At 36.5% G+C, this 21768-nt stretch overlaps 1 protein-coding gene across 8 annotated transcripts in view; it reads left to right on the top strand.

Annotated features, from left to right (window-relative positions):
* VAV2 (vav guanine nucleotide exchange factor 2) overlaps positions 1-21768 on the top strand; it is a 433076-nt gene that overhangs the window by 323875 nt on the left and 87433 nt on the right. For all 8 annotated transcript variants that reach the window (XM_031949439.1, XM_031949436.1, XM_031949435.1 and 5 more), the window contains one exon: positions 21483-21585. In XM_031949439.1, the coding sequence (XP_031805299.1) occupies positions 21483-21585 (103 nt within the window). The remainder of the gene's footprint in view (positions 1-21482; positions 21586-21768) is intronic.

The raw sequence follows: 21768 nt of genomic DNA, 5'->3' as shown, positions 1-21768 counted from the left end.
GTTAGTTTTCTTCTCTATGTTGACTGTTGTTAGTAATTACTGCTTTATAAATGTTAGCATGAAGATGATGAGATTTGTTGAAAAGAGGTGAAAACTATGCTTTCTTTACCAAGGTAGCTTTTAATAAAATTTGAAGGGAAGAGGATCCTTAAATTCCGTTCAACAAGCATTCTTTAAGTGCCTACTGTACACAGGGTTCTGTCCTTGGTACTGAAAGCCAACATACTGGGAAGAGGGAGAATTAGGCATTGCCTTGGAAAAGCTTATAATCTAATAAAGACCTGAGACTTTTTTGTTCTTGTTTGTTGGGAGCAGAAGAAATAGTGTGGAAGTTCTTACCAATGAAGATCAATGCTTTCTCTGTAATTTTATAGTCTTTGGAGTAGTCTGAAATACTGAAAAATTATGCATATTTTAGAGGTGGGACATGAGATAGTTACACAAACATATAGCACAAAAGAGGATATAAAAGGATAGCATGAGAGATTTGAGGTTGAAGAGATCTCTTGTAGATATGGGGAATCCACCAGGGAAGTTTTTTGTTTTTTGTTTTTTGTTTTTTTTTTGTTTTTTTTTTTTTTTGAGGAAGTGATTGTAGAGGAAACTGAAGATTTCAAGAAGTATGTGTATGAAGAAAATCAGTTCTTGGGTCTAAAAATGCAGTTAGTGGGGGTATAGGATCCTGGTAAGCAGAGATATTTTTAATTACCTAAAAGTGGTTCTGATCCTAAAGTTATGCAGGTAAGTAATGATGAGGGAGAAGATTGGAGAAAAGGAAACCAATAAACATTTATTAAGCACCTACTACATAGTAGGAATTATGCTAAGTGCTTTTACAAATATCTCATTTCAGTTGATCTTCACAACAATACTGCAAGGTAGTTGCTATTATCATCTCTATTTTACAATTACTTTTCTTATTCTAAGTCACTTTTCTATTCTGAAATATTGCAGTTAAAATCCAAAAGAAAAAAGAAAAACTTCACTTTTGGACACAACTTAAATATTGGCCAATAGTCAAAAGAGATATAAAGATAGCTGTGATTCATTTCCTTTTTCTACCTTCCTAGGGCAAGTCATTTTAACAATTCTACAAATATTTGTCAGACACCTACTGTGTTCAAGGCCCTTTGCTGTAGACAATAAGATTTGGTTCCTGCCCTCAAAGCTTTCAGCTAATATTTACATGGTACTTTAAAGTTTTGAAAAGTGTTTTTACGTATATTATCTTATTTGATCTTTACAACCCCATGAGGTAGGTGTGAGTACTATTCCTGTTTTAAATCTGAGGAATCTGAGGTTGAGAGCTTATATTACAAGGGTCATATATGTACTAAGTAGTTGAGCCTGGGTTCAATTTCTTGTCTTCAGATTTTCTTGCTTCCCAGTCCAACATTCTATGATGTCTGGCTGCCTGAAAAAATAAATGATAAACACAAGTATTAGATCAGAGTTCACTGGAAGGAAAAATAGAAGAGATGGATACAAAAAGGAGCTTGCTTAAACCTGAACCAATAATTACATTTTTTAGTCTGCGAAAAGGACACATAAGAGAAGAAGTGATAGACAAGGATAAAGACAGAAAACACTTTCAGATTAGACAATTAAGATATTTTTGATAACTTTTGAGAAAATAATTTCAGTTTTGAGTGATTGAGTGCCTGAGTCAGATTGCAAAGGATTGAGGAGTGAAAGTCCCAATATCAGAGCTAAAACTCATCTTTACATGCCATCTAGTCTAATTCCTCCTTTTTTACATCTAGAAAAACTGAAACTTAGAATGGTGAACATTTTTACCCCAGATCATATAGCTAATAAGTAGAAGAGCCTAGATCTTCTAACTCCCTCCAATACTTGTTTTCAGGAGAGGAAGGAGAACATTAAATGTACATAGTTTTGTATGTGATAAAGACTTAATAAATTGTTGTTGAGTTGTTGAATCAAAACACTTGTTCCCCCAAATCTGCTGAAAACAGATTGCAATGTCTACAGTCTTCAGCTTCTCCAATTTATCTGTCAAACAAGTACTTATAGCAGCCCAGCCTGGGAGAGATTACTCATTCAATAGATGGGTCCTGGGAAAAGCTGCAGCCTTCTGTACTCTGACTGATGGATGTCCTACATCCAAATCTAGAGTGGTTAGTAATAGAATTGACAACCTTTTTGAAGTAGTAATACTGGGTGAAAATTTAAAAAAGAGAGAATGGCAGAGTTGGGGAAGAGGATAGGACTTTTAATGATAAAATAAATGAATAAAAATAAGTACCTTTCCATAATGTCTCTTATAAAGTGATTTATTTTTCCTCTTCTCTACCTCTCCCTTTCCCTCTCCTCCTTTTCCCTCTTCCTCTCCCGTTTTCTTCTCTCCTTTCTTCCTTCTTTTTTTTTTTTTTTTTGCAAATCTGGTATTTATTTTTTAAATACTATTTTTCCAAATACATGCACATTTGCAAAACCTTGGGTTCCAAATTTTTTCTCCCTCTCACTTTTTCTCCCCCCTCCTCTAGACAGCAAGCAATCTGATATAGGCTAAATATGTTCAATTCCTCTAAACAAATTTCTGTATTCATCATGCTGTGCAAGAAAAATCAGATCAAAAGGAAAAAAACAAACAATAGCAACCCAAAAAAGGTGAAAATACTATGCTGTGATGATACAGTCTCCATAGTTCCCTCTTTCCATTATAAGTCTATTGTAATTGCCTTGAATCACCTCATTATTGAAAAGAGCCAAGTCCATCCCAGTTGATCAGCAAAGTGATTTCTATATAGTATCTGTGTGTGATTGGTCTTTCTTTAACTCTCTTTTACTGATCAGAGGAGCATCTTTTATAGTCAGAAGGAACCTTAAAAGCCTTGAGTACAACCTCTTCATTTTACCGTTGAGGCACAAAAAAGTTAAATGCCTTGCTTAGGATCCCACAGCTACTCAGTGTCTGAAGTGCAGTCTAAAGTCAAGTCTTCCTGACTCCAAATTAGTGCCTCATCTTGTACCCCATGATGCCTCTGAAATGAAAACTGGGGCCCTGGAACCCTGTGTAACTTTTCCAGGGTCACACAGCTAATAAGTGCTAGTACTAAAACTGGTAGTTAGGTCTTCAATATCCAAGCCCAGGGTTCTTATCATTCCATTCCCCCAAGCTTTTAAGGCAGGAGTATCTCAGGAAAACTAATCTGTTACCCAAGAAAAGGGAAAGAAATTATCCTTCACTCTATATAATGTGTCCTCCTGCCCACCAGGAAGTTGTTCTTAGGTTGAGTCTTTCTTCATGCTCTCCCATAGAGAAGGCAGAAAGAATCTTGTTGACTCTTTGTACCAGGCCAGCATGGTCTGATGCAGAAGGAATTAAGGAATGGAGGGCAGCCTGGAATAAAAGGAGACATTTTCTTATGAGGGCTATTATTGTATGCCAAGAAAATAAGTATTGCATTTAGACTCCTTTCATTCCCCAGGTCCCAGAGCTGGGTGGGGCAGGGACTAGAGGGTGTGTTTTGAAAGAATTGGGTCATGAATGAAGTGCTTAGAGATTTCACTTCTGCTTTGGTGTAGCACAGATTCATAAAAAGTTGGAACTGGAAGGGGCCTGAGAGATCAACTAGTCCAATCCCTTCACTTTGCAGATGGGGAAGTTTAGAGGTCCAAAAAGGGAAAATGATTTGCCCAAAATCACATAGCTCATTTTTCTGATACAGTTGTTATTTTTATCATGTTACTCCATTGCTCTGAAACCTATAAAAGCCCCCAGATCAATCTTCTGATCCAAATTCTTCAATTAGTCCTTTTCCCTCATCTAACTACCTTCCTTCTCATTCTACTTAGCTCAGCAACTATGCCCATATGACTCATTGTCCTTATTCATTTTGCTTGCTCTTATCATGTTGCTTTTCCTGTGTGGAAGATCCTTTCTCATTCTCTCTGCCAAATCATGCCCTTTCCTCTCCTTCTCTAAAGCCCACTTTTTGAAAAGAATCCCCTCTGGGAAGCCCTCCCTGATTTGTTTATCCTCTGCCTGGAAGTATGGTTGAATGAGCAGTAGATTTGGAGCCAAGAGATACATGATTGAATCTTGGTTCTATCACTTGTGTTGTGGGCTTGAGAACATTTTCCCCTCTCTAATCATTCATTCAAACAACAAACATTTATTAAGCACCTAGTAAATACCAGGCATTGAGCTAAGCAATGGGGATACAAATGGAGGCAAAACTTAGTTCCTGTCCTCAGGGATCTTGTAATCTAATGAATGAAACAAATAAAAAAAAAATTAAAAAAAAAACAACAACAAGTTATATATAGGATGAATAGAAAACAATTAGCAGAATTAAGGAGGATTGGAAAAGACACAGCAAAACATGGAATTCTAATTAGGACTTAAAGGGGAGGTCAGTAGGCACAGCAGAGGAGAGAGAATATTTCAGTCACGGGGAAGTCAAAAATAATGCTTGGAGTTGAGAGATGGAGTATTTTGTTCCTGGAACAGCTTAGAAGTCAATGTTGCTGGATCAAAGAGTAGGTAGTGGGAAGTAAGGTATAATAAGACTGCAAAGGTAGAAGGAGGCTTGATTAGGAAGGACTTTGAACACCAAATAGAGTTTTTTATATTAATTCCTGGAGGCAATAGGAAGCCACTAGAGTTTATTAAATAGGGAGGGGACAGCATCTAAAGAGACAAGGGGGCATACTCAAGAGATGTTGCATAGGTGAAATTTACAGGCCTTGGGAACAGATTAGATATGAAGGGTGAAATATAAAATCCGGAAAGATTCCTATATTGTGAGCTTGAAAGACTGAGAGGATGGATTTGCCTTCTATAAGTATAGTAGTAGTAATAGGAGGAGGGGAAGAATTTAGGGGAAAAATAATGACTTCTGTTCCAGATACACCGAGTTTAAGATGCCTACAGAACATCCATATCTAAAAGGCATTTGGAGATTGAGATATTGGAGGCAGCAGAGAGTTTGGGTTAGTTTAGGTAGCTCTGAGAATCATTAGTTTAGAAAGGGTAATTAAATTCGAGGTAATTGATGAGCTCACCATTCAATCAGTTATCTGATTTTGTTTAGAACATATTGAGTTTAAGAGCTAGACATTCACTTCAAGATGTCTAGAAAACAGTTGGAAATGGGAGATTGAAGATCAGTAGAAAGAATGGTTTGAATGGTAGAAATAAGTGAATCCATAGGAGCTGATTTTTAAAATGGAGACACAAATACTATTTATTTTGTTTTGTTCTTTTAGAAAATCATTAAATTAGCCATAAATTACTAAGGAAATATATGTTGCAATTACTGCCATCCATTCCACAGGCTCCCTATACTGATGTCTAAAAATTCTGATTAGTTTATATTAGTCTCTGTGTGTCCTCTTTTCCTTCTTTACAGTATAAACTCCTTCAATACTAACTCATGGCTTTCTATTTGTTCTCTGCTATCCCACAAATCCTTGACAGGGGTTCCTTGGAGACTAAACAGCAAACAGATTGATTACATATACCAATAGACAGAGAATTTACATCTTACTTCAGTATATGATTCTGTTCTCTTAATAGCCTTTGGTGTATGTTTCTGGTATCTTGAGACCTACCTGCTGTATTTTAATACTTCTTTTTAATTAAACTTTTTGACTTAACTGAGATTAAATGACTTGTCCAGGGTCATATAATAAGTATCTGAGACAAGATTTGAACTTGGATTTTTCTGGCTTCATTTCCTATATACCATCTATCTTCTTATTTTTATGCATTTTTTTAGCCTGAAAGTGGCTAGATAGGTAGTCTCTAGTCCTCTCCCACTCTACCCTGGAAGGAGTTCCAGTATTTTGAATTTTGACTCATCAGCACTTCAATCCCCTTCTGTAGGTATTTATAGATACTTGACTGGGCTAGTTTAGGCAGGCAGGATTAATGACCCTGCCTTGGTTTGTATTTGAACAGATGTACTGGGACTTCCCTTGCTTTGTCCTTAGTGGGTACTTTGTTCCTGCTTTTTTTACTTTAACACTAGACTAGACAAGGATTCTTTATCACCACTGTCCCACTCCACGATCTAAGGACCTGACCTTAAAACCTTCTGGTCCATCACCCAACCCCCAGCATTTCTCCAGGTCAATGACTAATTGACAAACAGATCCTCATCCCATGGCTTCCTTTGCAGGTCCATCCCCTCCCTAGAGGGCCAATGGGAGCACCATTACCATTCTGCATGGGGCTAAATATTCAAATGTATGCAGGCTAGCAGATACAGTGTAGAATTTACATGAATTTTTATTTTTAATACCTAGTTAAACCTGGATACTTTAAGTACAGAGGCAGTTACAATGAATCTCTGTGGTCCAATTTAGTTCAGGGACTTCAAAGGGGAACCTGGTTTTTAAAGGTCATGTATGCATCAGTCTTATTTTCATTTTTTCAGAAATCAGCAGGAACTCTATAGTTCTAGCCATCATGTTGTCACCAAAGCTCCATAGTCACATCTGAGCAAATCAGTTTCCCAAATCACCCTAGTAATCACATTCCCTTGTTTTTTATGCTATCTTCACAGACATTTCCTCATTTTTATAACAGCTTTGTAAACTAGACTAGATTTTTTTTTTAATTTGTAATATGCACTAAATTTGGAGTCAGAAGACCTGAATTTGAATCCCAACTCTACTTCTTACTCTATTTAATCCTACTGGTGGATTTATTTCAATCTGTGAAATGAGGGGGTTGAACTGCTTACCTTCTAAGATCACTTCTCCTTATAAACCCTATAATCCATTTCTTTTACCAGGAAAACAGTCATGAAAAAGATATTTGGTTTACCTTTCCAGACCACATAGTAAGGAATGGGGAGAAGTAGTATTAAAATCTCAGTCTCTGATGTTATCCTTATTCCTCTCTCCAGAGGTGTTGCACAAATAAACAAATAAACTTAGAAGTTTTTATGACTCATTCTAGAATTCAGGCTATTTCCTTGGCTGAGCTGGCTGAAAAATTTGGGTCCAGATCTTAAGATCTTTTTTTGTTTTTTGTTTTTTTAAACCCTGTCCATTCTTACAATCAGGAGTTACCATTTAGAATTCATGTTAAATAACTGTGGTAGTCATACCAGACACTGAAAAGTCACTTAAATTAAATCAAAGTTTAATTTTTAAAAAAGAAAGAAAAAGAAGAAACAACATTTAAACAACCTCATGATACTTTTGGTGCCTGGCCTATGAATTTTTTATTTATCCTAGATTTTAGGGGAGTTAGATAGACTTATTTGGTTCCCTAGGGTAGAGTATGGGGGCAGAAGATATTTTGTTGTTGTCAGTCAGTCGTTTCAATTGTGTCAAATTCTTTCTGACCCCATTTGGGATTTTCTTGGTAATGATACTGGTAACTCCAGATTGTGCCACCTAACAAGAAATATAGAGAATCACAGATCATAAAACTAAAGGGTAAAGGGTCCTTTGAGACTTTCTTGTCCAACCATCTTCTTCATGAAGCCTTATTCTCTTCCTTCTACACCCAAGTGAAAATGCTTTTTCTATTCATATTTCTTATAGCACTTATCTTACTGCCCCCTATATCATAATCCGTTAGGTTTTTATCTCCCCCAATTGAATTCTAAGTCTCCTGAGAATTCCTGTTTTTTTTTTTTTTTTTTTTTTTTTTTTTTTTTAATGTATCACTTTATCTTTGTATCTTCAGGACTTAGCATGATACTTTGCACATAGTAGGTTCTTGATAAATATTTATTGAGTTCTTTTTGTTTAACTATATCCCCGACCCCACCCCCCTCATCTTGCTATCATTCTCACTGCATCTCTTGCCCTTTCCTTTCTCTCTCATCCCAGCATGCCAGACTAAACACCTTTCAGGGATGACCCAGAGCAAGGATGTCAGGTTTGGTTTCCTAGTAACAACTTAATGATTGCTTTATATCCCTCCACCAGCATCAAAAGGCCGGTGGCCAAAATAGCACATTCCAGCCTGTCAGGAGTGATGTTTTACTGTCAGCCTTAAAACGCACACATTGGCCTGAGGCAAGAAAACAGAAAGCCTGAGTGCCCTTTTCTACCATGTTCTAGGTGTATATAAGGTGAGGGGTAAGGAGGTAGGGGGTGGGAGTGAGGCCTTAAAAGGGAAATTGCAGTTTCTTTTTTGCAAACAAGTAAAAGAAAATGGTTAGGGTCTCTGTGTTACTATCTTACTATAGCAAAAATGGACATACTCCCCCCACCACACACCCACACACACACACACTCCATAACAATTGCAGCCAAGGCTTTCTTTTCTATGTATTTTTTTTTCACTTAATATTATTTTATTTCTTCTAATTACATGTAAAGATACTCATTCATCTTTGGAAGATTTAGAGCTCCAAATTTTTCTTCTGCTTTTCCATCTCTCCCACAAGACAGCAAACAGTCTGATATCAGTTATACATAGGTTAACGATTAATGATCATGTTAAACATATTTCCACATTAGTCATGTTGTGAAAGAAGAATCAGAACAAAAAGGATGTCATGAGAAAGAAAAAACAAAAAACAACAACAACAAAGTGAAAACAGTATTCTTTAATCTGCATTAAAATTCCAAAGTTCTTTCCCTGGATGAGGATTTTCCATTTTGAGTGTTTTGGAGCAGTCTTGGATCATAGTATTGCTGAGAAGAGCTAAGCCTATTATAGTTGGTCATCATATAATCTTGTTATTACTGTGTACAATGTTTTCTCACTTCATTTAGTATCAGTTCATGTAAGTTTTTTCAGGTTTTTCCAAAATCCACCTGCTCATCATTTCTTTTCTTATGTTATTTTACTTTTATTTTTTCTAATAGTATTTATCTTTCCAAATACATGTAAAGATAATTTTCAACATTCATTTTTGCAAAACTCTATTTTCGATTTTTTCCTTTCTCCCTTATCTATCCCCTCTCCAAGACATAAGCAATCTAAGTTAAATATGTGCAATTCTTTTAAACACATTTCCATATTTATCATGTTGTGCAAGAAAAATCAGATAAAAAGGGAAAAAACATAGTAACAAAAAAACAAGCAAACACACAAAAACAAAAAACAAACAAACCCTCCCCATTATGCTTGGATCCATATTCAGTCTGAATAGTTCTCTCTCTAAATGTGGATAGCATTTTCCATCTTAAGTCTATTACCTTGGACCACCACATCGTTGAAAAGCTGCTCATCATTTTTTAATAGAACAGTAGTATTCCAAGACATTGATGTACCACAACTTTTTCAACCTTTCACCAATTGATAGGCATCCCTTCAATTTCCAAAATGTGGGTTCTTTTGTACTTGTGAGTTCTATTATAGACCTAGTAGTGATATTGGTGGATTAAAGGGGATTGCCCAATTTTATAGTCCCTTGGCCATAGTTCCAAATTGTTCTCTTGAATGGTTGGATCAGTTTACAAATCCATTAATAATGCATTAATGTTCTCATTTCCCCACATCTTCTCAAACATTTAATATTTTCTTTTTCTATCATATTCACCAGTCCGATGGGTATGATGTATGGTATCTAAATTATTTTCACTTACATTTCTCTAATCAGTAATGATTTAGAGCATTTTTTTGCACAAAAATATAGATAGCTTTAATTCTTTATCTGATACATTGTTGGTAGAACTGTGAACGGATCCAACCATTCTGGAGAGCAGTTTGGAACTATGCTCAAAAAGTTATCAAATTGTGCATACCCTTTCATCCAGCAGTGTTTCTACTGGGCTTATATCCCAAAGAGATCTTAAAGGAGGGAAAGGGACCCACATGTGCAAAAATGTTTGTAGTAGCAAGGAACTGGAAATTGAGTGGATGCCCATCAATTGGAGAATGGCTGAATAAATTATGGTATATGAATGTTAAAGAATATTATTGTTCTGTAAGAAACGACCAGCAGGATGATTTCAGAGAGAGCTGGAGAGACCTACATGAATTGATGCTAAGTGAAATGAGCAGAGTCAGGAGACCCTTATACATGGTAACAAAAAGACTATACAATGATCAATTTTGATGGACATGACTATCTTCAACAATGAGATGATTCAAACCAGTTCCACTGAGTGGTACATCACTGAGCAAGTGATGAAAAGAGCCATCTACACCCAGAGAGAGAACAATAGGAACTGAGTGTGGACTACAACATAGCATTCTCATTCTCTGTGTTGTTGTTTGCTTGAATTTTGTTTTCTTTTGCAGTTTTTTTCTTCCTTCTTCATCTGATTTTTCTTGTGCAGCAAGACAACTGTATAAATATGTATACGTATATTGGATCTAACATGTATTTTAACATATTTAATGTATTGGTCAACCTGCCATCTAGGGGAAGGGGTGGGGGGGAGGGGAAAATTTGGAACAGAAGGTTTTGCAAGGGTCAATGTTGAAAAATTATCCATGCATATGTTTTATAAATAAAAAGCTTTAATAAAAAAAAGGAGGGGGGAAGAAAAAGAAAAAAATTTTAAATTAAAAAAAGAAAAATTTCTTTATCTGAAAACTGCCTGTTCATATCCTTTGACCACTTATCATTGGGGAATGGCTTATATTCTTATAAATTTGATTCGGTTCTCTAAATATTTTAGAAATAAGACTTTTATCAGAGATGCTGGCAGCCAAGGCCTTCTGAGGCAGATGCAAGGGCTGCAATTATTTCAGAGGTTGCATGGTTCAGAACTGCTGGCCCTCATACTACATCCCTTTAGTGCTGGATGGTATGCAGGATGGTATCCTCCCTAGAAGAATATCTTTCAAGTCGCCTAAAAACTTTTGGCTGGATTGAAGAATGTAAAAGCGAGGCTGGAAAGATATATTGGGGCCAGGTTGTGAAGGTTTTTAAAAGCTAAACTGAGAAACCCACATAAGTCATCAGCATTCTTATATATCACTAACAAAATCCAACAGTCAGAGTTACAAAGAGAAATTCCATTTAAAGTAACTACTGATAATATAAAATATTTAGGAATCTATCTGCCAAGGGAAAATCAGAAACTTTATGAGCAAAATTACAGACCACTTTTCACACAAATTAAGTCTGATCTAACCAATTGAAAAATATTAAATGCTCTTGGATAGGAGAGCAAATATAATAAAGATGACAATATTACCTAAACTAATCTATTTATTTAGTGCTATACCAATCAGACTCCCAAAAAACTATTTTAATGACCTAGAAAAATAACAACAAAGTTCATATGGAAAAACAAAAGGTCAAAATTTCAAGGGAATTAATGAAAAAAAAAATCAAATGAAGGTGGCTTAGCTGTACCAGATCTAAAATTATATTATAGAGCAGCAGTTACCAAAACTATTTGTATTGGCTAAGGAATAGATTAGTTGATCAGTGGAATAGATTAGGTTCAAGGGATAAAACAGTCAACAAATATAGCAACCTAGTCTTTGACAAACCCAAAGATCCCAGCTTTTGGGATAAGAACTTACTGTTTGATAAAAATTGCTGAGAAAATTGAAACTAATATGGCAGAAACTAGGCATTGATCCATACTTAATGCCGTACACCAAGATAAGGTCAAAATGGGTTCATGACCTAGGCATAAAGAATGAAATTATTAATAAATTAGAGGAACACAGGATAGTTTACCTCTCAGACCTGTGGAAGGGGAAGGTCTTTATGACCAAAAGAGAACTAGAGATCATTACTGATCACAAAATAGAAAATTTCGATTATACCAAACTGAAAAGTTTTTGTACAAACAAAACTAATGCAGACAAGATTAGAAGGGAAGCAATAAACTAGGAAAAAATTTTTACAGTCAAAGGTTCTGATAAAGGCCTCATTTCCAAAATATATAGAGAATTAACTCTAATTTATAAAAAATCAAGCCATTCTCCAATTGAAAAATGGTCAAAGGATATGAACAGACAATTCTCAGATGAAGAAATTGAAACTATTTCTAGTCATATGAAAAGATGCTCCAAGTCATTATTAATCAGAGAAATGCAAATTAAGACAACTCTAAGATACCACTACACACCTGTCAGATTGGCTAAGATGACAGGAAAAATAATGATGATTGTTGGAGGGATGCGGAAAACTGGGACATTGATGCATTGTTGGTGGAGTTGTGAACGAATCCAACCATTTTGGAGAGTAGTTTGGAGCTATGCTCAAAAAGTTATCAAACTGTGCATACCCTTTGATCCAGCAGTGTTACTACTGGGATTATATCCCAAAGAGATTATAAAGAAGGGAAAGGGACCTGTTTGTGCACGAATGTTTGTGGCAGCCCTTTTCGTAGTGGCTAAAAACTGGAAACTGAATGGATGTCCATCAGTTGGAGAATGGCTGAATAAATTGTGGTATATGAATATTATGGAATATTACTGTTCTGTAAGAAATGACCAAGAGAATAATTTCAGAAAGGCCTGGAGAGACTTACACGAACTGATGCTGAGTGAAATGAGCAGGACCAGGAGATCATTATATACTTCAACAACAATACTATATGATGACCAGTTCTGATGGACCAGGCCATCCTCAGCAACGAGATCAACCAAATCATTTCTAATGGAGCAGTAATGAACTGAACTAGCTATGCCCAGAAAAAGAACTCTGGGAGATGACTAAAAACCATTACATTGAATTCCCAATCCCTATATTTATGCACACCTGCATTTTTGATTTCCTTCACAAGCTAATTGTACAATATTTCAGAGTCTGATTCTTTTTGTACAGCAAAATAACGTTTTGGTCATGTATACTTATTGTGTATCTAATTTATATTTTAATATATTTAACATCTACTGGTCATCCTGCCATCTAGGGAGGGGTGGGGGTAAGAGGTGAAAAATTGGAAAAAGAGGTTTGGCAATTGTTAATGCTGTAAAGTTACCATGTATATATCCTGTAAATAAAAGGCTATTTAAAAAAAAAAAAAAAAAAAAAAGCTAAACTGAGGAACTGATATTTTTCCATGAGACTTGGTTGAAAAATCTTAATTAACTCCCATATGTGGGATCATGCTGGAAAAAAGAACTCATTTAGAAAATATTTATCAAGCACCTACTGTGTGTATAAGCCTGCTGTGACTGAAGAATGAGATGGAGAATCAAATATTCTTTTAAATGAGACTCAACACACCCACAGAAACAAAGGCACACCCTTTGAGGATGACCAACTATGAAAGAATTAGAATGTAGTAAAATACCACTTAGACCCAAAGCTAGACTAAACATGATCAGACCTTGCTGTGCTGACTCAAAAGGCTTTTTCTAATCTTGCCAGACATCATCATCATTGGGAACATGAGCTATCACTGTCTGAGACTGAAGAAGTCATGGGTATGGGCAGATGAATGGGCCAAGCATAAAATGAACTCTGGACATTCCCTAGAAACTGCTTTTATGACTCAGAAGGGAAATTTCTCCCCCATTTGCTTTTTTCAACTACAAGTTGGGCTGAGAATGTACAGATGGAAAAGTGTTGGTTAATAGCTTCCTCTCTGTAGAATACTGGTTAACCAAGAATTTGCTTTGTTTCTGGCCATGTTTAATTCAATTAATAGGTCAGCTTACTTCTAGTTCAGGACATCGCTGGTCCTTGGCTTTTGACAGAGAAAGAGCTGCTAATTTTTTTTTTTTTGGTTGAATTCTGTCTTTATTAACAAACGGGGTTTCCAAAGTCACAGTATTGAGATTGAGGACAGGGAATGGTGAAGGAGGCTACTTGCTGCTCTTATTACATACAAATGCAAGCAAGGTGAGGATAGTGGGAAGATGAAAGTAGTAGCCAGTCCCATAGACCCAACCCTTCCATCAAGGAAATGCATTGGAAAAAAGGAAAGGATGGATGATTAAAAAGGTAGAAGAATATTTCGGCCGGCAGCCCCCCTCCACATTCCCTGGAGATGATTTAAAGTGTTTTTAGAGAGTGATGAGGAAATAGTTCCCATGGACCATCTCTTTCCCTTCTTCTAGGATAGGGACTCTCTTGAGCTATTGCAGAGGGAGTGAATAGGTGGTCCTGGATTTCTTCTTGTTGTGGTTTGTTCTTCGTTCTCAAAGATGACCATGACATCAGGGAGGTGATGCCATGACGTGGAAGTGAAGTGAATTTAAGTGAAGGAGGGCTGTGCAAAGTTAGCTGCCTCATTTTCTTCTCCAGAGCCATCTGGGTTCAGTGGCAAAATACAGAATAGGATGATCTATAACTTCCCTGGTACTTCTCTAATTCATATTTATCTATCCCTTCCATCAGGAAGGATTCCTCCAAGTGATAACTAGCTAATCAATCTGTTCTAATGAGTGATAGAGAGGCTTAACAAACCACCTAGTTCTTCTGAGAAGTAGCTGGGCATTTTTTTTTATCAGTGAGTTAACCTGTATAAGAGGCCAGCCATTTAGTATTGTGGGAAGCACTCTAGACCAGAAATCAGAAGCCAGACTCTGGTTTCTAAATCCTGTTCTGACCCCTTCCTATGCTATATAATTCCGTGAGCAAACCACATGGCTTATCTTGGACCACAGTTTCCTCATTTGTAAAAGGAACATGAAAACCACTGCACAAATAAGTTGAGTATAAACACTAACTTTTAAAATTTCTTTTTAAAACTTTTAAAAATTTCTTGATTTTTATTGTGGTACTTTATGTAAGGGATCCTAGAGCTAGATAGAAGTTCAAAATCTTTCTAGTCCAGACCCCTTGTCTTATAGGTGAAGAACTTGAGACCTAGAGAGCTTAAATACTCAAAAAGCAGCCAGTGGTAGAACCTATATTAGAACTTAGATCTTTGGACTCCACATTCAGTTTTGCCTCTGAAATTCAGAGGAGAGATGCAGATTATTTCATGAACTCTGGTGCAGCCACCAGGAGAATATATCTGGGAACAGAGATGGGATTCCTCTAAATTCAAGGACCAATCCATGGGCATCTGTTTGTTTGTTTGTTTGTTTTTTAATTTGTTTGTTTTTTCCACTTCATCCCTTGACTTTACCAGACTACAGTAAATGCTAAAACTGATTATAGTGCATAGAATCTAGCTAGATCTGGAATCAAGAAGATGTGAGATCAGATATGTCTTTAGATTCTTACCAGGTATGTGACTCTGGGCAAGTCATTTAATGTTTGCCTCAGTTTCTTCAACTATAAAATGGAGATAATAATAGCATCTACTTTGCAGGTTTGTTGTGAGGATCATATTTGTAAAATACTTAGCATAGTACCTGGCAAATGAGTAGTGCTATATAAATATATATAAATAAGGAATTGTGACTTCTTTTCGGGGTTTTCTTGACAAAGAAATTAGAGTGGTTTGTCATGTCCTCCTCCACCTCATTTTACAGATGAGGAAACTGAGGCAAGCAGGGTAAGTGACTAACTCAAAGTTACAAAGCTAATAAGTATCTGAGGCTCCACTTGAACTTAAATCTTCTCACCTTCAGACCCAGCATGCTATCCACTGTGCCACTTAGCCCTACCTTCTAAACCTTTTACCACCCTAGACTATAAATCAAAAACAGTTGGTGGAACAGAGAAGAGCGACCCCATATCTTAATTTCTAAGCATGAAGAACGCAAAATTCTTGGCTGTTTGTGCCTGCAGATCTCTATGTGAATCAACAAAATAAAAGTAGGTATAAACATGTCAGATAGCCCTGGATATTTTGTTTTGTTTTTTTAGCTGAGGCAATTGGGGTTAAGTGACTTGCCCGGGATCACACAGTCAGAAAGTGTTAGTGTCTGAGATCAGATTTGAACTCAGGTTCCTCTGACTTCAGGGCTGGTGCTCTATCACTATACCAACTAGCTGCCCCAGCCCCGTGTGTTTTGAGTAAGTTGGATGTACACATAGCAATCTCAGTAAAAAGTAACAGAGATGGCAAGGAGCAGGGAATAGTGGAATAACACCAAATCCTTCTTCACTGATGTGTCATAGTCATTGGTCTATACTCACATTGGTTCTAGTATGATGATTTCCAAGACCTTTGAGGAACAGTAGAGAGAGTGATCCTTCAGTTATGCCTTAAATTTGTATAGCTTCTTAAAATTTACACAGGATAGTCACAGGTTCTTTAATTTTTTTCTTACACCAATCCAGTAAAGGAAGTAGAGGATAAGTAACTCCTCTCTGAGCCTCAGTTTCCCTTTATGTAAAATGAAGTGGTCTCTAAAACTCTTCTCTCTAAAACTTCCTTCTAATTTCACCATACTATGTTCTAAGGTCACTTTTTGCAATAACAATCTGTCTCTCCAAGGGCTCTTGCTGGTTTTAACATTCTAAGAAAAAAAAAAAAAACCCTTATAATCCCTTGGGCCTTCCCCCCTCTCGTTGCCCTGCCCTTGCCAATTGATTCTCTCAAAGGTGATCTTCACTTTGGAGGAAGTAAAAGTGAAAGACTTGATTTGCCTTTTACATCGACTAATTTTAGTTTCTCTGAAAACTTCCCTCTATTTGGTATACTTGACAATGATCTTTCTTTATGAGCTGCCTTGTTGACCTACCAGTGTGGGATCATCCAAGATTGATAGAAATTTGAAGAGATGACTGGTGCCCCTGCTATTTATCCCCAAGTCCTGTTTGCCTGGTAGTATGTAGATTTAAGTTTTCCCAAGGTGGGGAAATCTTAAGTTACCCTGTTTATTGACTTTTTCACTGATCACCAGAGACTTGGTGAATGAAATGGGCTTTTAAAAATTGATTAATACAGAAAAATCTTCTCAAAAACATTCCTGCCAATTTTTGAGACTGGAATCTAAGTTTCCTGCTTTCTAGTTTTGTGGTCTTTCCATATACATCAAATGACAATACCAGGGAGAAAATCCCCCCATTGATACAGACCAGTACTTACTTTGCTGGTTTTCCCTCCCTTTTTATTGTTTTTTTTTCCTCCTGGTTGTACATGTACATTAATTTTTTAAATATACATTTATTTCTCTTTCCCTCCCTCCTTCCCTTTCTTTCTTTCTTTCCCCTGAGGCAGTTGGGGTTAAGTGACTTGCCCAGGGTCACACAGCTAGGAAGTGTTAGGTGTTTGAGGTCAGATTTGAACTCTCGGGTCCTCCTGACTTCAGGGCTGGTGCTCTATCCACTTAATCACCTAGCTGCCCTTATATATACTTTCCTTTATGAATCCTGTTGGCAGAGAAAAATCATAACAAAAGGGAAAAGCCATGAGAGGGAAAAAAATGTTAATATAGCATGTGTTGGTTTACATTCAGTTGCTATGCAACATAATCTTTTAAAAAATTATTTGTTTTTTTTATTTTTTCCAATTACATATAAAGACAATTTTCAACATTAAATTTTTGAAAGATTTGGGATTCACAAAATTTTCTCTCTCTCTTTTCTCTTCTCCTTTCCAAGATAGCAAGTCATCTGATCTAGATTATATGTGCAACACATAGTCTTAAAAGAGTTTCTTGGGATGCTGAGAAGTTAAATGTCAGCCAGTGTATATCAGAGGCAGCTGCTCTGGTCTTTACACCAAGACTAACTCTCTAGTAAGTCATGCTGCTTTTCACACTATGGCATGACTCCTTAAAAGAGCTTTCTCCTTCTGCCCTTGCAAACTGAAGGAGGGAAAGCACAGCCCCAAACTATAGTTGATGCAATAGATTAGGGCTTCTGGGACTTGTTTATTTTTGATTCAAGTTTATTGGATTACAGTTCCACCAGGGTTTTGTGTGCCGCTGGCAGCCATCCTATATTTTCATTTCCGCACACGCCTCCTTCCCACCCCCATCCACCTGAATGTTTCCTCTGGCCCCGGCTGTCCCAGGGAACGTTCTGCAGCATTTCAATGACTTCTGGAAGTGAGCTTTGGCGGAGCCGACCTTTGAACACAGGATGTGAGATCCTATCGCCTGCTGGGTTGAAAGGAAACCCTGGCACAAAGAAAAGAGCTGGCACAAATGTGCTGGGCTTCCCTTCGCAGCAAGAAATGGAGCTTTGTGCTTGGGCAGCATAAAAGTCTACTAATACTTTTTGACTTGAGGGGAAAGACTAAGGAGGACAGGGACTCCAAAAGCCAGCTAACCTTTATAAGGCCTTCTTAGCTTGGATTCAAAAGGGTTTTGTGCTCCTGTGCGCCCGTCATGCACACCTTAGAGAACAGTCCTCTGATTTGTAGCTTAGGGATAGTGGAGCACACACTCTGGGTCAGTAGTGTCTGGCACAAACAGAAGCAAGGGTTACTAACCCATACATAAGGGTCCTTGTGGGCTTCATATGGACTTAGAACACCATATATGTTTATGTATTTCTCTTTTTAAAAAGAATTAATACATCAACAGATTAGAATCCAATAGGAACTACATTTTAATCTGGTTTAGGCCAACCTCAGGATGTGGATTGCATGTCTGTTCTGGATAGGTTTGGTAAATTCCTGTATCAGAACTGTGAGGGAATCTTGAATAGAAATCAATTTTGTCAACTTATAAAACAAACGAGATTGCTTGCCTTTTGGATAGATGGTTTGTCCAATAGTTAGATGGAATGGAAAATCTTGTTCTATGACCTTTTTCTTTCCTCCTTCTGACTGTATAATATTGAAATGATCTCACACAGATTAAAAGGAAATTTCACTGATTTTTTTCTCGGCAGTCTTTTTTTGTAAGACTTTGTGTTCCAAATTTTTCTCTTTCCCTCCTCTCTAAGACAGCAAGCAATCTGATATAGGTTAAACCTGTGCAGTCCTTTTAAACATATTTCCATGTTTGTTATGTTGTGCAAGAAAAATTAGGCCAAAAGGGAAAAAAACACAAGAAAGAAAAAGCAAACAAACAAAGGTGAAAATGCTGGCTTTGATCCACATTCAGTCTCCATTCACTGATTTTTTTTTTTTTTTGATTGGTTGATGGTAGATTTTTGTTTTATGATATCAGTTATTTGATGACAAAATTCTTATTGATAATCCTTTTTTAATTTTTAAAAATGTTTATTTATTTCGTTAAATACTTCCCAATTACATGTAAAATATTTTTAACATTCATTTTTAAAAATTTTGGGTTTTACATTTTCTTCTTCTTTCCTGCCCTTCCCTACCCACTGGGAGAACAAGTAATTTAATACTGATTATAAATGTGAAGATATATAAAACATATTTCCATATTAGTCATGTTACAAAAGAAAACATACTCATCAAAAAGACAAGAAAAGTTTTTCAAAGTATGCTTCAGTGGGAACTCAGTTCATCAGTTTTCTCTCTAAATCTTTTTTTCATTTTTCATCTGGGTCCTTTGGAACTGTCTTGTGTCATAGTTTGATTAGTTTTTCACAGTTAATCATCTTTACAATATTGTTGTTACTATGTACAATGGTCATCTGGCTCTGTTCATTTCACTTTGCATTGGTTTGTGTAAGTCTTTCCAGGTTTTTCTGAAAGCATCCTGGTCATTATTTCTTAAACAAAATAGTATTTCATCATAATTATATGCCACAATTTGTTCATCCATTCCTGAATTGCTAGATATCCTCTCAATTTCCAATTCTTTGCTAGCACAAAATAAGCTGCTATAAATATTTTTGTACAAGTAGGTCCTTTCACCTTTTCTTTGATCTCTAATAGTGGTCTTACTGGGTCAAAGTGTATATACAGTTTTACAACCTTTTGTATGTAATTCCAAAATGTTCTCCGGAATTGTTTGACCAGTTCATAGTTTCACCAATAGTGCACTGTTGTACTAACTTCCCATCTCTCCCCCTTCCCCCCAGCATTTATCAAATGCTTTTTCTTTCATATTAGCCAGTTTGGTAGATTGATAAATTGAGGTGGTATCTTAGAGGGTTTTTTTTTAAAAATAGTTCTTTAATCATTTATTCCCATTTCCCTTTTTGTCACGGCTTTCTGTATCTCTGCCTCCCACCTCCCATACAAACATATGCATGTGCATGCATGCATACACTCCCCTCTCCCCACACATACCTTTTGGATTGGTTGTTTATAAGATCTATTATCCAAACCCTGGGGATCCATCCCTGGGCATCAATTGATAAAAAATCATTTTGTACTTTAAATATTGAAATTAGATAACCTACATTTGAAACTCTCAGGGCCTCTTCCCAGGCAGGTTCCCCAGGAATATATATATATATATATATATATATATATATATATATATATATATATTTATATTCATATTAGAAATGACATACCAACAGATTTCCCTTTTATGTTCTAACTGAAAATGTCTGCAGGGATTTGTAAAGGCAGAAGAAAGACTAGGTTACATAATGTTATAGATATGTCTGAGAAAGGCAGGTATTGAAGGTAATAGTTGTGTTTCTTTAAAATTTTATTTCTTGCAAATGGAGATAAAGGGCAGTAATTTCAAGGAGCAGTAGGATCTTGGAAACTCCAAACTTGATCTCTGTGGTACCTAACTTTTGGCTTTGGGATGGGGGTACTCTTTAGCACTCTGATTCCTCTAATTGTGAAATTGGAGAGCGGGGATTCTTTGTCTTTACTTTTAGAGACAGCTATTAAGGACTATATTGAAATAACTGAATGTAAGATACATTGGGATGCTAGCATGAAAGGCACATCAGAGCACTCAAAGCAGGGTATTTAATGGAGGCTAAATGGCACAATAGCTGGAGCGCTGGGCCCCAATTAAGAAATCTTAAATTCAGTATGACTCCCAGATATGTAACTGGCAGTGTGATCTTGAACAAGGCCTTTCACTTTAGCTTGCTTTAGTTTACTCAACTAGAAAAGGGAGGATAATAACATCTACTTCCCAGGGTTTTTGTAAGGATCATATGAGATAATATTTGTAAAGTGCACATATACACATGTATACACACATATATGTATATATATATACCATATATGTATATAGCATATGTATTTGTGATATACACACACACAATATGTATTTGTGATAAATATATATTATTTATATACATATATTATATGTGCCCATATAGATATATGCACACATACATACATATGATATAAAGTATTTGTAACATAGTAGTCAGTTAATAAATGCTTTTTCTCCTTTGCCTTTTCCTTAATGCTTAGAGGGGCTAGACTAGCATTACTCTAATTTTGACCACTCCATTGATAATGGCTACTTGGCAATTTTTAAGTCAGAATGGTCACCTCTTTTTCCTATATGTTTTCTTTTCTATAAAAAGAGAATTTGATTAAATGAAATATGACGTCCCTTCTAGCTCTTATCATTGTGTTATTCTATAGCTTAATATTCTGTTTTCCCCGTCCCAATTCTCACATTCTAAACTCTGCGTTCTGGCATTCTGTGTTCTGAGGTCCCTTCCAATTTTCATATTCTGTGTCTCCTGGCACTAAGGCACTCATGGTAAGCTGCCGACAGATCTTGGCTTATTGCCTGCCCTCACTACTTCACACTGCCCATGCAGATGCAACCTCATTGCTGTTCATTTGTTGGACATGATCCTAAAACTAATTTAGAGCTACCAATTCCTTGCTATTTATTGACTTGGTTTGCCTTGTTCATTTACAAGGTTATAGGAGCATGTCTGTTCACTTCTAATATTGTATTCATCTTGTTTCAGCGAACATGATCTGGGTGAGGATATCTATGATTGTGTCCCATGTGAAGATGAAGGTGATGATATCTATGAGGATATTATTAAAGTGGAAGTCCAACAGCCTATGGTAATGTGATTGTGTGTGTGTGTGTGTGTGTGTGTGTGTGTGTGTGTGTGTATGTCCCCACCCCCATCCCTCATCCTCCTTTCCTTATATTTAGAAGCAGCAACCCTCAAAATCTGCTGACGCATCTCTTCTGATTGTTTGGGCCTTTGTTAAAAGGCAGAAAGAAACTAGATTAGAGCCACT

Source organism: Sarcophilus harrisii, chromosome 2, assembly GCF_902635505.1.
Source record: "Sarcophilus harrisii chromosome 2, mSarHar1.11, whole genome shotgun sequence".
Taxonomy (NCBI): domain Eukaryota; kingdom Metazoa; phylum Chordata; class Mammalia; order Dasyuromorphia; family Dasyuridae; genus Sarcophilus; species Sarcophilus harrisii.
Note: the sequence above shows the minus strand (reverse complement) of the source record. Positions and strands in the feature narration are given on the sequence as shown.